The 17920-nt window shown below is 41.8% G+C and overlaps 1 protein-coding gene across 1 annotated transcript; it reads right to left on the bottom strand.

The window, feature by feature from the left end:
- Positions 1–8349: 8349 nt before the first annotated feature.
- LOC127095610 (uncharacterized) lies at positions 8350–17032 on the bottom strand (the record flags this gene model as incomplete). The annotated part of the gene is made up of 9 exons (XM_051034280.1): positions 15817–17032; positions 14666–14950; positions 13994–14545; positions 13169–13876; positions 12327–12469; positions 10047–11541; positions 9327–9971; positions 8861–9224; positions 8350–8752 (listed from the first exon to the last, which is right to left on the bottom strand). Coding segments are annotated over exons 1-9 (5811 nt in total), but the record flags the coding sequence as incomplete, so codon positions are not given.
- Between the last annotated feature and the right edge of the window lie 888 nt (positions 17033–17920).

Here is a 17920-nt window from a genome sequence, read left to right on the forward strand (position 1 = left end):
ACACAAGGTGTTCTCATTCATGGATGGATTCTCAGGTTACAACCAGATTAAGATGGCGCCTGAGGACATGGAGAAAACTACGTTTGTGACGCAATGGGGCACGTTCTGTTATAAAGTAATGCCATTTGGTTTAAAGAATGCAGGGGCAACGTACCAGCGTGCTATGGTGGTTTTGTTCCATGATATGATCCATCATGAAATAGAAGTATATGTGGATGACATGATAGCCAGATCTCATACTGAGGAGGAACATCTCGATCATTTATACAAACTGTTCGAGAGGTTGAAGAAATACAAGTTGAGATTGAACCCGAACAAATGCACCTTTGGAGTAAGATCCGGTAAACTCTTGGGATTTATTGTCAGTGGCAGAGGAATCGAGGTTGACCCAGCCAAGGTGAGAGCTATTCAAGAAATGCCAGTTCCCAATACAGATAAAGAAGTCAGAGGTTTCTTGGGACGCTTGAATTACATTGCCCGATTTATCTCCCATTTGACTGCCACCTGCAAACCCCTCTTCAAGCTACTGAGGAAAAATCAAGAGATGATATGGAATGAGGAATGTCAAGAAGCTTTTGACAAAATCAAGGAGTATCTTCAAAAACCTCCCATTCTGATGCCACCAGTTGAAGGAAGACCTTTAATCATGTACTTGACTGTGTTAGAAAATTCAATGGGGTGTGTGTTGGGACAACATGACGAGTCTGGCCGAAAAGAGCATGCCATATACTACTGTCGCACCTCGAAAAAAATGGGGATACGACTTCAAAGCGAAGCGCGATCGCACGCTCGCAATGATGGACTGAACAGAGTCGCCACCGAACTTTATTTATTCCTAAAAAGGAAAGGGGAAATATCGATAAAACCCAAGACAAATGAAAGGATAAGATATGGTCATCGCAACCAATATCCGGGTTCGGGAGTCGATTACGCAAGGGGAAGGTATTAGCACCCCTCACGTCCGTTGTACTCAACGGGAACCATTAGGTCAGTTGTGTGCGTTAATGTTAGTTTGAAATGTTAGGCTTTTCAATTTATTAGGTGGGAAAGAAAGAATAAAAGAAAGGAAAATGTTTTTGGATTTTTTAACGAAGGACTAAACCTAAGTTTTTTATTAGTGGGCCTGACAAGATTTAAAAATCCTGCTCCTACGTATCTCAAAAGAGAAATCAAGGCTTACGTAGTTCTGGATAGAAAAATGTTTGTTTGTTGGTCGATTTTAGCGAAAGCTATATTGTATTAATCGACAAAAACATCGTTTTACCCAAAACAGATGAGGAGTGGACGCGTACCACACATCGAACGGATTTATAGATCTACATTCGGAAAAGCGTCGTTTATCTCTACTCAACAATCGTGGCCGAAACATTGTTTTGTATCACTTAAGACAATATATCTTTCGTTTGTGAAAAAGGTTTTTTATTAATCGCACGGCGGCGAGAAAGAGTTTGATTGGTTGGATGTATTTTGAGTGACGGCGAGAACTTGGATGAGCGAGATATACATCTCGAATCCTAGCCTCAGGAGTGCACGGCATACGCCATGTTCCATTTCCATCTTTATTTGCAAAAATGTTTAATAAGTATTAAGTGTTTTTTGAATTTGATTAAGAAAGGGTTTGAAGAAACCGCATTGACAATTTTAGGCGATGGCGAGAGTTGAGATTGGCGAGGCATACGTCTCGAATCTTAACCTCAGGAGTGCATGGTATACACCATGTTCCATTTCCACCTTTTGAAAAAGTGTTTAAGTAAGAATTAGTTATTTTGGTTTTTATTGTGAAAATGACTTGACCTAGATCAAGTATTGATGGACGTTTGAGAAATTTGAATGAGTGTTCGAGAGAAAAAAGGGGTAAATTGGATGATGGCGAAAGCGAGGATTGGCGAGATATACATCTCGAATCCTAGTCTCAGGAGTGCACGGCATACGCCATGTTCCACTTCCATCTTTATTGAAAAAGTCTTAACTATAAATTAATATTTTTGAGTTTTTATTACGAAAAATGACTTGACGTTGGATCAAGCATTTGATGAAGTTTTGAGATGGGATGGAATAGGAGGGAGAAATGAGTTGGTTTGTTTATTGAGAAAATACTCGACGTTGGATCGAGTCATTTATTTTTGTATTTTTTGAAATTGTTGATTTTACTCTTGTGTTAGTAGCTAATTAAACAACCACACAAATAAAAGAAAATAAAAAGTACAAAATTGTTACACATTGGGGGAGTGGGGTACATTTGTCAAATGGGGGTTAAAACAATCATGAAATAAATAAAATCGGGCCCAAACAAATAATGCATGCGTGTAAGTGCAAGGGAACCGGCTCATTGTAAGAAAGCCCAAGAGTAAGCTATGTGAGGTTGATGGCGATGCTTAAAAAGCAATCGACTTACACGGGTTTGAAAATGGGCTCGATATTAAATCGAGAAAAGTATGATTTTTTTTGTTTTTTTAAAAAAAGTTTTGCATGTATGATGAAATTAAATAAAGAAGCATGGACATAAAAAATATTACAAGAAACAAAATACTAAAAACAAAATAATAATAAAATATAAAATCTAAAAAGAAATGAAATACTACAAAAAGTGCTACGTATGAGTATCGAACTCACTCCACCTAAGACTATGGAACTAACCCCTCTCCACTAGGCTATTTAACCACTAATTGTTATTTTAAGACTAACCTAAACATATAAACTAAAATAAATTAAAAAAGGGATTAAAATAAAAACTAAAATAAAAATAAAAAAAAGACTATTGGTCTACGGGTAGTTAAACCCAGCCGCATGGCTGTTGGGTTTTAGATGCTGATTGATTGGGAATACTAAAATGCTATATTAATACCCTAGAAAATGCAAATACTATTAAATGAAAATAATTATTTCAAAGTCCTTACTAACTAAATAAATAAACATGGAATAAATAAAAGGGAATAAAAAAAGAAAAAGGAAAAAACGCTGTAAACACACGATGCTCTCAATCTCCCTCAAAGCCCTCAAACTCGCATCTCTCTCTCTATCGCGTCTCAACTCTCTATCGCATCTCACTCTCTCTGAATCGCGTCTCACTCTCTATCGCATCTCACTACCTCGTCTCTCAATCCCCATCATTCAATCTCTCTCTCGCCTACGTCGCTTACAACGTCTCAACGAGTCTCTCTCGCCTCTCTCCTCTCTCACTCAAGCTCTCAAACCCCATCAATCCTTCCCTATCAAATGCTCAAAGGAACCTAAACGAAAAAAGAACTCACCCTCGGCGGCGGTAACGACGAGCTCAGGTAAAGCTGGAATCTCCCCTTCACTTCTCCGAATACTGGTGCTCTCACAAGGAAATGGTTCTGTTTTTGATTGATTTTTTGATTCAGGGTTTTCTTCAGTTTGCCGTTAACTCTTTCGTTTCTGATTGATTAGGGTTTTTTCCTTCTCTCCTTGAACAGTGACCGCGCCCTCTTTTATACTCACAAATTAGGGTTCCCGTTTGGTCTTTGGGTTCCAAAAGAGTACCTCTGTAAACATCCTTTTGACGCTCAGGAAATGGAGTTGTCCTTTTTGATGCTAGAACTCGTTAACAGGTAACCTGAGCATCTGAGCATTCCTCTTGTTTTTGTCTCAATTCCAATTTGGGAAAATTAGCTGCTTTTACTAATTAATTTGCTCTTTTACTGCAGTGAAAATTGGTTAACGCAGGAATAGCTTTGGCTTGTAGCGTTTCCATTTGTGTGGCAAATCAACCTGGAGCCCCTCCGAGCAAGGAAACGGTAAAGCTTGACGAGAAGCTTGAGATAGATATCATCAGATTTTGGTGCGGTTCGTTTGGTCTTAATTATGGCAGCTTTCCGGCAAACTTCTGGAACAGGATGTGGCGTCTTAATTACTTCGAGAAATCGATCTATTGCCCATCGCTCACTAGCAATCTTCAACCTGCTATCCAAATTAACTTCAGCGAGGTTATAGAGTGCACCTATAGCAGCTGCCTGAGCATCAATTGCCGGTAAGCTGATAAGGTCAATCAACGTTTGTGTATCTGAACTGCACGTTTCTCTCTATTGCATGATCTTCAATGCATTGGAAGGCTGTTGGTTTATTAATTTATACTGGCTGCTGTACTGTTGTTATGCTAATTATCGTTTGTCGCAGGTTGAGGACGAGGTTCATGGCAATCTGCTCATGTTGCGAGTGGGTTAGATGCAGGATCTGACAGTTGTATTTGACCTTGGCAAGGTTGTGTTGCAGTTGGTAACAACTTTCTAATCTTTCTTTTCATCCTTCTTTAGAAAAAGGCTTTAACACTTCAATATTTCTTCTTCTACAGGGTCACAAACCCTTTCAAGCAGTGCAATGATTGTAGATTTTCGAACATACGAGAAAACCGTTCTTATCGAAACAATTGCTTGCTCAGCAATCCCCACGGCAACACCGTAAGACTCAATCAATTTCATTGTGACATCCAGCATCATCCTCCCGAACGCAAGCTCCGGAACAATGAACATTACAGATAGTGGTATGGCTGCCAAGGCTAGTTTCCATGAAAGTACAAACGCAAAGATATGAAAGAATGTTGACAGGTAAATCACGCAGTCTGATATCTTCTCGCACAAGGCAGATTGGGCTATGAGTGAGACAAATTGGTATGTTGTGAAGAGCCGGCAGTTTACGTGTCGAAGAAACCAACTTCTTGCCTTAAGATTGAATTTAGGTATTCCATTTTCATTCTTGAAGCCTGTCTCTCTGCTTCAATTTCCATGGTAAATTGTGTCCTCTTTTATGAAGTTGAAAATTATGATATCTTTGAAATCCTTTGTTACAGACCTCTCATATGAATCTATTCATTGCCATCAGGGTCTTCAGTGATAAAGCTACAACTTCAGCTCCCGGGTCTGGATCGCCTGGAAGGTTTCTCCTTCCCTCAGGTGGAGTCCCATCATGAGTTTGAGTTTGGAACGCAAGGACTCATAACATCATCCGTGTCTTTAAACGTGCTTACTTCTCACGTGATTTCCAAAGTCTGTGCAGGTGGTTTTGTCCATTTTGTTGTTAAAGATATCCATTCTATTGGAGACTTTTCGAAGAATGTCATGAGAAGTTCTGTTATATACCGTTATGACAGTTAGTTTGTGAGCTGTTAGACTCGCCGCATTGCAGTATTCATATATGCTAACCCTTTTGGATTGTTGGGTTGTGACTTGCAGGATCATGACAGGTTGGAAGTTGTGTTGTTGCTTTGTAGCATTTGGAACTTGATTTGCAGCAAACACATTCCCATTTGATTGACGAGAGGAGGTGTTAGGTACCAGTCCATTTCGGCACTATAGAGTTTGCTCAGTGCAGCACCGTGAACCTCGCAAACTGCAAGTTTCTGAGTAATGTTGATTGGCTCTCGCGGTTGGGATGTGCGGCGGGTTGTTTGCCTTGGCTTGTGCGGTTGGAATTGTTGGTTGGCATCTTGTAGCTGCTCCCTTGGCCGCTAGGCTTGGTGTAGCGTTTTGCTTTATTATTTTTTTTTTAATTGCTATTATTTTAATGTATGCTAATGTTGGATTTTGGATATGGATTTAAAGAATAAAATGGATAATTGAGAAGTTGGTTTAAATATCTATTTAAATAATAATAACAAATCAGTAAAAACCAAATTAAAAATCAAATTAATTTATTATTCATTTAAAATTACTTGGATATCCACTCTAACATTCATTTGGAAATAAAAATCAATTAGAGTTTTAATCATTAGTAAAAATAAATAATTAAGATTAAATTGACAATTGGAATTAAACTTAATTTGAAATTAAAATCAAATAAAAGGTCAAGATATTAAAATCCGTTTTATACTGATGAATGTATGCAAAAATGCAAAAATAAAAAAGAAAAAACGGAAAAAATTCGGGATCAAAATCGGGGTATGACAGTTGCCCCTATTTAAGTATCTTCGACTAGAGAATATGAAGCGGTACACTCTTCATATGATCATAGTGGGAGATGATTAAATACTAAAAAGACCCGGATTTTGATCCTGAATCCCCATGACATGATGTGATATGATATGATATGCCATGATATGCATGGATATGCATGGATGCATGATTCTTATTTTCTTTTTTTTTTTTATATTTCCTTTCCTGCTAGGGATATGGTGGACCCTTAGCGGGAGATGCTACTAGACAAACCAAACTTGTGGGGAATGCTGATGGTCCACAGGAAGACAGACAAATGGTAAGGAACAACTTGATGGGGAGACAGTCCTGCTGGAGAATCAGGCACACACTGGGGAGTAATCAAAATGAGATTTGATTAACGACACTTAGAATACAACCGAATAAAGAAAAAGATGCTATGACAAGTTCATAAACGACCTGACAACGCTGGGGAATAATCAAGGAGAAAACTCTTCAGAACAGGTTCATGTATGACCTGACACCGGAATAAGGAGGTTCAATGACAGGTTCATACATGACCTGAATAGGATTGAACAAAGAATCTTCAGAGTAGGTTCAAGCATGACCGGACCCCGGAATAAAAAGGTTCAATGACAGGTTCGTATAAGACCTGAATAGGATTGAACAAAGAATCTTCAGAGTAGGTTCAAGCATGACCGGACCCCGGAATAAAAAGGTTCAATGACAGGTTCGTATAAGACCTGAATAGGATTGAACAAAGAATCTTCAGAGTAGGTTCAAGCATGACCGGACCCCGGAATAAAAAGGTTCAATGACAGGTTCGTATAAGACCTGAATAGGATTGAACAAAGAATCTTCAGAGTAGGTTCAAGCATGACCGGACCCCGGAATAAAAAGGTTCAATGACAGGTTCGTATAAGACCTGAATAGGATTGAACAAAGAATCTTCAGAGCAGGTTCAAGGATGACCTGACCCCGGAATAAAAAGGTTCAATGACAGGTTCGTATAAGACCTGAATAGGATTGAACAAAGAATCTTCAGAGCAGGTTCAAGCATGACCGGACCCCGGAATAAAAAGGTTCAATGACAGGTTCGTATAAGACCTGAATAGGATTGAACAAAGAATCTTCAGAGCAGGTTCAAGCATGACCGGACCCCGGAATAAAAAGGTTCAATGACAGGTTCGTATAAGACCTGAATAGGATTGAACAAAGAATCTTCAGAGCAGGTTCAAGCATGACCGGACCCCGGAATAAAAAGGTTCAATGACAGGTTCGTATAAGACCTGAATAGGATTGAACAAAGAATCTTCAGAGCAGGTTCAAGCATGACCGGACCCCGGAATAACAACAATTGGACTCTGACCGTAAGCAATGGACTACAACCAGCTTTTAACGGATTTTGCCAACAACAATTGGACTTGAAAATGACCAGGAAAACCGGATGTTGGTTTAGGGATACCAAAGACAAGCTGGAATTAGAGGTCAAAGGATCTAGGATCGACAACAAGACCTGGGTCAATGCAAAATGAGCACGAAGTACATTTCGGCTATGCATGATTTGCATTTCCTTTTATGCATGATATATGAATGATCATGATTATGAGAATGCTGACATTTGGCAGACTGGGTGTTTGTAGAGACAGAGATTCTGATTTATCAACACCAATAACTCATGCTCGTGCAATGAACAGGCGCATCCAGAGGAGAAACTATCATGATTGACAGTTATAAATAACAAAAGGTCCATCCTTCTAGAGGATTCATAAGTTGTACTCCATGGAGACTTTTGTTGGTGATCCTGGAGTATTTATGCAAACTTTGAGCCTTTTGGGGAAACAAAAGATTTTCCTTCGATTTTCACATGTATCAAAGTAAATTTGTTCTAAGTTTCAAATTCTTTTTCCAAGTTTCAAAATTTCATTATTAACAAATAAATGACATTTTGCATAACAAAGAAGAGCATAGATGAACATAAATTAACAATGATTGGGAAAACTTGTATTTTATTCAAGAATGGTAGCCCACCAATGGCGTAGCTCCATAGAGCGTTACAATTTTTTTTGAAAATGGCAATAAGGAAAGGTTTACATTGAATTCAGTGACCACTAACATCCTTAATAGATATGATCCCCCAAAAACCTTGCTTCTAAGGGGGGTGACTGGATTAATCTTCCACCTCAAATTCTTCGGTGTAAATCAGTAACAACTGATGCAGTTTATGCCTTTATGCCCCTAACTTTTGCCTGGATCGCCCTTTCGGGTTTTCAATCCACCGGGACGCTCTTTTTTGCCTAAGTCGCCTTTTCAGGTTTTCAACTTAGCGAGCTACTATTTTTATTCATCCCTAACTTTTGCCTGGACCGCCCTTTCGGGTTTTCAGTCCACCGGGATACCCTTTTTTGCCTAAATCGCCCTTTCAGGTTTTCGATTTAACGGGTTTTTGTTAGGCATAGTATTTTTTAACTGCATCAGAGTTCACGGGGTGTGAGAGTTCTTCATCATCCATAGTTGTGAGAATCAAAGCACCTCCGGAGAAAACTTTCTTTACAACATATGGGCCTTCATAATTGGGGGTCCACTTCCCACGTGAGTCCTTGTGTATTGGCAAGATCTTCTTAAGCACGAGGTCTCCTTCTCTGAATTCCCGAACACGTACTTTCTTGTCAAAAGCCCTTTTAAGCCGTTTCTGGTATAATTGTCCATGGCACAAAGAAGTCAATCGCTTCTCATCTATGAGGTTCAACTGATCAAATCTATTTTGAATCCACTCAGCCTCTTCTAGCTTGGTCTCCATCAAGATTCTCATTGAAGGTATCTCTACTTCAATTGGGAGAACTGCTTCCATCCCATATACCAAAGAGAACGGGGTTGCCCCTGTCGAAGTGCGGACGGAAGTCCGATATCCATGCAATGCGAAGGGTAGCATTTCGTGCCAATCCTTATAGGTTTTCACCATTTTCTGCAGGATCTTCTTGATGTTTTTATTAGCGGCTTCAACAGCGCCATTCATCTTTGGACGATATGGTGAAGAGTTATGGTGCTCAATCTTGAAGCTCTCGCATAATTCCTTCATGGTCTTATTGTTCAGATTCGTCCCATTATCCGTGATGATCCGGCTCGGAATTCCATAACGGCAAATGATCTCTTTCTTGAGAAACCGTGCAACCACTTGTTTTGTCACATTAGCATAAGAGGCGGCTTCTACCCATTTGGTAAAGTAATCAATGGCAACCAGAATGAAGCGGTGACCATTGGAAGCTTTAGGCTCGATGGCGCCAATCATGTCGATGCCCCACATTGAGAAAGGCCAAGGTGACGTCAAAACATTTAGCAGGGTTGGAGGCACGTGTACCTTGTCGGCATATATTTGGCATTTATGACATTTTCTAGCATAATTGAAACAATCGGATTCCATGGTCAACCAGTAATAACCAGCTCTCAAAATCTTCTTGGCCATGGCATGCCCATTGGCATGAGTTCCAAAGGATCCTTCATGAATCTCCTTGATCAGCAGGTCCGCTTCACGTCCATCCACGCATCTGAGCAGAATCATGTCGTGATTTCTCTTGTACAACACACCATTGCTCAAGAAGAATTTGGATGCTAACTTCCTCAATGTTTTCTTGTCAAGGGTTGTTGCATCTGTGGGATATTCTTGATTTTGCAAGAAGCATTTGATGTCGTGAAACCAGGGTTTACCATCGGCTTCTTCTTCAACTGACTGACAGTAGGCAGGCTCGACTTTCCGCTCGATTTGAATGAGAGGTGCTTCATTATGGAATCTGACTTGGTACATTGAAGCCAGCATAGCCAAAGCATCAGCAATTTGATTCTCAGTTCTCGGGATATGACGGAAAGTGATTTCGTCAAAATATTTTATTAATTCCATGACATAGGCACGATATGGGATCAACTTGGTATCACGGGTTTCCCATTCGCCCTTGACTTGGTATATCACCAAGGCTGAATCTCCACATACTTCGAGGATTTTGATTCGGAGATCAATGGCTGCTTCAATGCCTAGGATGCACGCCTCATATTCTGCTATATTGTTCGTGCAATCAAAACACAACCTTGCTGTGAAGGGAGTGTATCCACCATTTGGATTCAACAGGACAGCTCCTATGCCATGCCCCATGTAGTTGGAGGAACCATCAAACATGAGCTTCCACCGAGATCCGGGCTCAGGTCCTTCATCAAGTCCTGGGATTTCACAGTCTTTCACTAACATAATGTCCTCATCTGGGAAATCAAACTTCAACGACTGGTAATCTTCAACGGGCTGGTTTGCCAAGTAATCAGACAACACACTCCCTTTTATGGCTTTCTGAGACACATATTGGATGTCGTACTCGGATAGCAACATCTGCCAACGGGCGAGTCTTCCAGTCAAAGCAGGCTTTTCAAAGATATACTTTATTGGATCCATTTTTGAAATCAACAAAGTAGTGTGGCAAATCATGTATTGTCTCAGACGACGAGCGGCCCATGCTAAAGCGCAACAAGTTTTCTCCAAGAGTGAGTATCGGGTTTCACAATCGGTAAATCTCTTACTTAGATAGTAGATAGCATGTTCCTTTCGACCGGTTTCGTCATGTTGTCCTAGCACACATCCCATTGACTTTTCAAGCACCGTTAAGTACATAAAGAGTGGCCTCCCCTGAACAGGTGGAATCAGAATAGGGGGCTCTTGCAGGTATTGTCCGATTCTCTCAAAAGCCATTTGGCAGTCAGAATTCCATTCAACTGCTTGATCTTTTCGAAGCAATTTGAATATAGGCTCGCATGTGGCCGTCATATGTGAGATAAACCTTGAGATATAATTCAAACGTCCCAGGAAGCCTCTAACCTCTCGCTCGGTGCGTGGAGCAGGCATCTCTTGTATAGCTCGGACTTTGTCAGGATCTACCTCAATTCCTCGTTGGCTAACAATGAAACCAAGCAACTTTCCGGATCGGACACCGAAGGTGCATTTAGCAGGATTCAGTCGTAGTCGAAATTTCCGAAGACGCTCAAACAGCTTCTGCAAGTGGTCTATATGATCCTCTTCACTTTGAGATTTTGCAATCATATCATCCACATAAACCTCAATTTCCTTATGCATCATATCATGGAAAAGAGTGACCATTGCTCTTTGGTAAGTTGCCCCAGCATTTTTGAGACCGAAAGGCATTACCTTGTAGCAAAATGTTCCCCAAGGGGTGATGAATGTGGTCTTTTCCATGTCTTCTGGATCCATCTTGATTTGATTGTAACCCGAGAATCCGTCCATAAAGGAGAAGACTGCGAACTTAGCAGTGTTGTCTACCAGAGTGTCAATATGTGGCAGGGGGAAATCGTCCTTTGGACTAGCTTTGTTTAGATCCCTATAATCAACACACATCCTGACCTTGCCATCCTTTTTGGGTACTGGCACAATGTTGGCTACCCATTGAGGGTACTTTGCAACTGCTAGAAAACCGGCATCAAATTGACGTTTCACCTCGTCACAAATCTTTAAAGCCATGTCAGGTCTTGCCCTTCGGAGCTTCTGCTTCACTGGCGGACAATCTGGCTGTAGTGGTAGCTTGTGGACAACAATGTCAGTATCTAAACCTGGCATATCCTGATATGACCAAGCAAATACATCTACATATTCATGTAGCAATTTGATCAATCTTTCTTTGATGCTTGCCTCAAGTGTAGTCCCGACTTTGACCTCTTTTTTGTCTTCCTCGGTGCCAAGGTTGATTGTTTCCACTGGTTCTTGATGTGGCTGAAGGGCCTTTGACTCGTGCTCGAGCATCCTTTCCAGTTCTTCTGGGAAATCACAATCTTCATCACTCTCCTCTTCCGCTTGGTAGATGGGGAGTTCAAAATTATAGGACGTAGCGGGGTCATCGAATTCAACTGGTTTATTGATTATTCTGCATGTTTTTTAATGATGGTTTTTTTTAGAAAAATGGAAATAAAATGCAAAAAGAAGTAAAAAATATTTTTGTAGTTTTTGAAAAGATTGCCATTTTAAGAAAAACAACAGATAAATGAACGACAAGAATTTGAACAAAATGCTCTTTATTTGTCATAATGATTTTTTTTTTGAAATTCAAAAGGGGCCCTACAAATGATCCATTAGCCTTGGGCAGAACTAAGGATTTTCAAAAAACACACAAAGGAAAACAACAATTACTTTGACACAGGAAAAACTTCTGGAATCTCAACCGCTTCCCAGTTTGTTAGGGCTGCTTCACACCGGTATATCAGATTCGATGTTTCTCCATCTTCAGTGTCATCTTCCACTGCACCAACTTGTTCTCCATGGATAAATCCTTTGCTCAGGAAAACTTCTTGAATGCTCCGCACACGGTCCTTTGCAGGGACCAGGGCTCCTCCATTAGCAGAAGGCTTGTACCCCAAACCAAAACGGTCATTCTTTTCGTTGACGTTGATAACCTGCCCCCAACCTGCAGGGCCTCCACTTTCAACTGCTGATTTTGCACTCTTCAAAGAAGCGAATGACAAACTAGCTTTCTCAACAGGATCCTTAACCTCTTCAAGTGTAGCATTGGATATTTCAAGGGCTTGAAAAGAGGTTTCTAAGGCATCCTCATCAGCCTCAATATAACGGAAAGAGGAGAGTTGACTGATGATAAAGTCCTCTTCACCCGAGACAATGACAAGCTTGTTATCGACAACGAACTTCATCTTTTGATGCAAAGTAGAAGTTACTGCCCCAGCAGCATGTATCCATGGGCGTCCCAAAAGGCAGCTATAAGCTGGATTTATGTCCATGACTTGGAAATTGATGGGGAATACATGCGGTCCAATCTGTATCGGTAACTCTACCTCCCCAACTACTGTCCTTCGAGAGCCATCAAAAGCTTTCACCACAAGCGCACTAGGTTTCAACTCTGAACCTTGATAAGACAATTTAGCGAGTGCCCTCTTTGGTAGAACATTGAGGGATGATCCAGTGTCAACTAAAACTCTAGCTAGAGCATCTTCTTGACATTTTATGGACACATGCAAGGCGCGGTTGTGATTCTTCCCCTCTTTGGGCAGCTCTTCATTACTGAAGCTTAGAGTGTTGCAGGCTGTGATATTGGCGACCACCCCATCGAATTGGCCGACCGTTATATCCTGGGTAACATGAGCCTGAGCAAGCACTTTTAGTAGAGCTTCCCTATGAGCTTCAGAATTCAGAAGCAAGGACAAGATAGATATTTTTGATGGCGTTTGATGCAATTGATCAACTATCTTGTAGTCAGATTTCTTTATTATCCTCAGGAACTCACTTGCTTCATCTGTTTGCACAGCCGGCTGTGCCCCTCCCTGTTCTGGGGTAGGATTTACATTTGCAGCTCCCCTTGCTGGCTCTTGAGGGTTCACATCAAAATTGGGAGTATAAATCCGACCACTACGGGTCATCCTGCTTGTTCCTGCGATATTGGTGATGTCGGCGTCAACATTCTCCACACCTTTCTTACTTTCAGTGGCCTCAGGTTTTCCATCCACCACTCCATCTACCACTGTTATGCCGTACTTCCAGGGTACTGCCTTGGTACTTTCAAAAGGAAATGGTGTAGGCATGCATACCACCACGGGTGACGGATGAACAACGTCTCTTCTGTGATAAGTCACCTCAAACGGTTCCGGTATGTTAAAAACGGGTTCAATGACCGAAATTTCCTCATTTATTGCTGGACCAGAGATTTGTAAAACACCTTGATTCATCAAACTCTGAATGTCATTTCGTACCACTTTACATCCTTTCGGCTGAATGGCACATTCCTCGCAGCTATCGTGACAAGTATCAATCAATCTAGCCCTCACCAATCCTGCATGAAGCGTTAGCAGCGGAGTTTTAACATCTTCCACATTCTTGATTACACACATATCAGAGGCATCTTCGACGGCATTGACATCACCATGTGCTGGCAAAGGGTTATTCTTAACATTGGGTCCGACGTCTCGAAATGACAGAATCTTCTTTTCAACCAGGTCTCGCACAATATGCTTTAAAGCATAACATCCTTCTAAATCATGTCCAGGGGCACCCCCATGGAAAGGACAATGAGCATCTGGATTGTACCACGGAGGTAAAGGATTTGGTGGAGGACCCAAAGATCTGGGCGTCACTAACCCTTTCTGTAGCAATGACGGGTACAATTCAGTGTATGTCATAGGGATTGCAGCAAATGGAGCTCTATTTCTTGGTGCCCTATTTTGATTTTGAGGATTTTGCGGACGAGGAGCCTGTGCCCTCGGCTGTTGATAAGCAGGTGGCGCGGGCGCTTGCTGATACATCGGCGCTTGTTGAGCAGGAACAGGTTGATAAACTGAAGCTGGTGGTTGGTTAAAATTTGGTGTGACAGCTGCCACATACGGTTGTTGGACATATTGTACTGGGTATATTGGTTGTTGTCGAGAAAATTGGTGTGGTTTCTTCCATGACTGACTCCTTCTTTGGCTGGTTGACACTGCATTCGTATCCCCCTCCTTCTTCCTTTGAAACCCTCCAGGAAACTTTTTTGCATTACTACCAGATGTTTCAGAGGTAGTCGTCATCTTTCCATTCTTTAATCCAAGTTCGACCTTTATGCCTACAGCGACCAGGTCAGAGAAACTTGCAGATACGCTACTTACCATTCTTTCATAGAACACAGGTTTAACTGTATCCATGAACCAATCCGCTAATTCCTTCTCAGCCAGAGGTGGTTCGACTTGCGAGGCCACTTCCCTCCATCTTTGCGCGTATTCCTTAAAAGACTCCTTGTCTTTCTGGGACATACTGAGTAGTTGTCTCCTATCCGGGGCCATATCCATGTTGTACTTGTAGTGTTGGATGAAGGCATCAGATAAATCCTGGAAGCAACGAATCCTACTCTGATCCAGGCTTAGGTACCATTTAGAGGGAGCACCCCTCAGGCTATCCTGGAAGCAATGTATCATGAGCTTGTCGTCCTCTACATGCGCAGCCATTTTTCGATAGTACATAATGAGGTGACTCTTAGGACACGAGTGGCCCTCATACTTATCGAAGTCTGGGGTCTTGAACTTCGCAGGAATCACAAGACCTGATACCAAGCACATCTCCTTAGCTGTAGCGCCAAAAACTTGGTCGCCCTCCATCGCTCTCAATCTCTTCTCCAACATCTGGTAATTCTCCTTCATCCCTCTTAGGTCCTCTTGCCTTTCCTCATCTTCATCTGAAAAGTCTGGAGCATGTTGTTGATCCTCAAAGTAGGGTTGCACATGTGCACGAACGAGAGGAGGTGCGAACGTGTGAACCACAGGATGGTTTTCATTGATGGTCGGTAGAGGAGCTGTCTGCTGAGCAGATGGTGCAAAACCAGGGGCACCTTCTACTGCAGGAGTGAAACCAGGAGGTAAACCATAGGTTGGCCAGGTTGTTGGTACCGCCCTCGCAGGTTGGGGTTCAATCGTTGGACCGGCGATTTCAGAAACAACCGTCGTTTGGGTGTCTAGCTTTGCCCTGATGACTTGTAATATCTCCATGACCTGCCCCATGTTTCCACGCAGGTCTTCGAGCTCTGAGCTCACTCGCTCCAATTCATGCTCTTGATCTGCCATTCTTTGACGAGCTCTGGCACGAGTATTATACTGGTGTTGAAAATTCAGCGTGAAACTGGAGGAAGAAAGGACAGAATGAGACTCTGTTTTGAAAATGCATGAATGCATGTATGGATGCATTTGGTTTGCAAAACTCTTGGTTAGTTTCAATCATTCATTTCAAAAATGTCACAACACTTGTTTGCAAATATTCAAAATAATAAGGAAATGAAACACAATAAAATGAATCTCAAAAGCAGTTTTTTCATTAATCTCATATTCAAGTTCAAATACAAACAACGTGCTCATGGTTTATGGGCTTTCCGAACCGTAGCAAGGTCGGTAGTTAACCCTTCTAACATTGCCTTACAAAACTTAATGAAATTATAGACTTGATGCGGTGTGTTCTCTGGACACATGCACCAATCCGCTTCTTGCAGCTTCTCAGGTAGCTCACGCATGATGGAACTCGCAAATCCGGACAGCTTCAGAAATTTGCCCTTCCACTCAGTGTAGAGCCCTTGGAGATCTTGGATAATACGCACATCTTCAGCCTTGGTCACCTCTATGCCCCTATAGAGGTTTCTCCAATATCTGCATTCATTCAGTAACACCATATAGGCAGCATCTTGATCCCCACCTTCAAGTGCTTGGATTCTAGCGTCGGCTCGATCCAAATGATGCTTCAATCGTGTGCACACTCTCTCTGACTCTTCGGTCTTCAGCTTCTCACGTTCCAGAGCATCCTGATACTTCTGAATGGTATTCTCCAATTCACGAGTACGGATCTCAGAAATTAACCGTGCTTCCCTTTTCATCTCAAGGGTCAGCTCCAAAGTCTTGTTGAGTTTTTGAATCCGGAGTAAAGCTCTATCCAACTCCTCTTCCTTTGATTTGAACACAGACTTAGTGCTAAAGAGTGCTTGTCCAAACTTTTCTCTCCTGGCTTCAGACTCTCTAGCTCTTTTGTTGGAGACTTCAAGCTCTTTGTCCTTCTTTTGTTGATCGTCTTTCAAGTTCCCATTCTCCACCGAAACTCGGCCAAGCCTAATTCTCAAATCAGCATTTTCCAATTCCAACTCCTTGATACGGTTGTTGAGCTTCTCCACATCTTCAGGTAATATGGGCTCTGGCTCAGGAATCACTGGATAGATAGAAGGATCAAATGGATACGGGAGTTTAATCATCTGAACCCTCTCTCTAACCCAACAAGTGTAAGGCTCTTGGGCAATGACATTTCTCCTACCCAACTCCTTACCTTTTCTGATAACTGCTTGCCAAGACCTCTTGATCTTTTTCACCATGGGATGATCCATTTCAACACCATGTAGGATGAAAGGCTCTAGAGCTTCAACTTTTGGAGGGCCATTCATAGGGTACCCATGCTGCCTTAGAGATAACATGGGGTTATAGTTAATGCAACCCTTGGTTCCTATTAACGGCACATTAGGGAAATCTCCAATGCTGACAATCACATTCTCGGTTTCCCAATCTCGGATATACCACTTAACGTGACTGGAGGTGAGGGAAGCCAACTTCTGGAACGGCTTAAGTTCTTTGGAGACAAAAGGACCTTCTTCAGGCATGTGGGATCTGAACCAAGCATGTAACAACTGTGCACAACACAAGATGATTCCTCCCTTCCTCTCATGACGATCATGGAGAGTGTAGTAGAGATCTGCCAAGAGGAACGGTACAGGGTTACCAGAGAAGAAATTCTCACCGCCAGGTGGTCCACAAAATGGTCAATATTTGGGAAGAGGACTATCCCATATACCAACACGGCTAACACAGCATAAAAGGCTTCCCAATTCCCTTCTTTTTCCATCTTCTTGGCCTGATCTTCCAAGAACTTCCTAGAGAAACCACTGAAAGGTCCTTTCACATCCCAATTATCCACTACTTCGGAAACTTTCAGACCCAACGCTGAAGCTATTCTCTCGGGAGGGATATCTTCATCGAGCTTAGGAAATGGGTTATGGTTCTTCAAGTTCCGGCCTATGATCCTCTCAACTTCCTCCAAGGTAGGAGCCAACTGGAAGTCAGAAAATGTGAAACAACGGAGAGGTGGATCATAGAACTGAGCGATAGTCACTGCGGTCATCATGTCCATCTTCTCATTTAGGATGTCAAGAATTCTTCCATAGTTTTGTACGAAGCTGTTGAGCTTGAGGGGTGTTACTTTAGCACTCAACTTCTGTAGGCTGGTAAGGTCCACGTTCTTGTATTTGAACTGAAAAGTAACCCTTCTCTCAGGATTCATCTTGCTAACAAGTCTTGGATTCCTGAAATAATGCGAAACAACTAAGAGTTTTGCTTTTTATGCATATGCAATGAATGAATGGATGCAATGCCCTTTTTTATTTTTTTTATTTTTTTGGATAGGTTCAACGGTTCGAGGTATGGATAAATTTGATTGCTTTCCAAAACGGGGTTCTCACCGGGTATGATCTAGGGCTTTGTTACAAAGGATC

The sequence above is a fragment of the Lathyrus oleraceus genome, chromosome 6 (assembly GCF_024323335.1).
Source record: "Lathyrus oleraceus cultivar Zhongwan6 chromosome 6, CAAS_Psat_ZW6_1.0, whole genome shotgun sequence".
Lineage (NCBI taxonomy): Eukaryota > Viridiplantae > Streptophyta > Magnoliopsida > Fabales > Fabaceae > Lathyrus > Lathyrus oleraceus.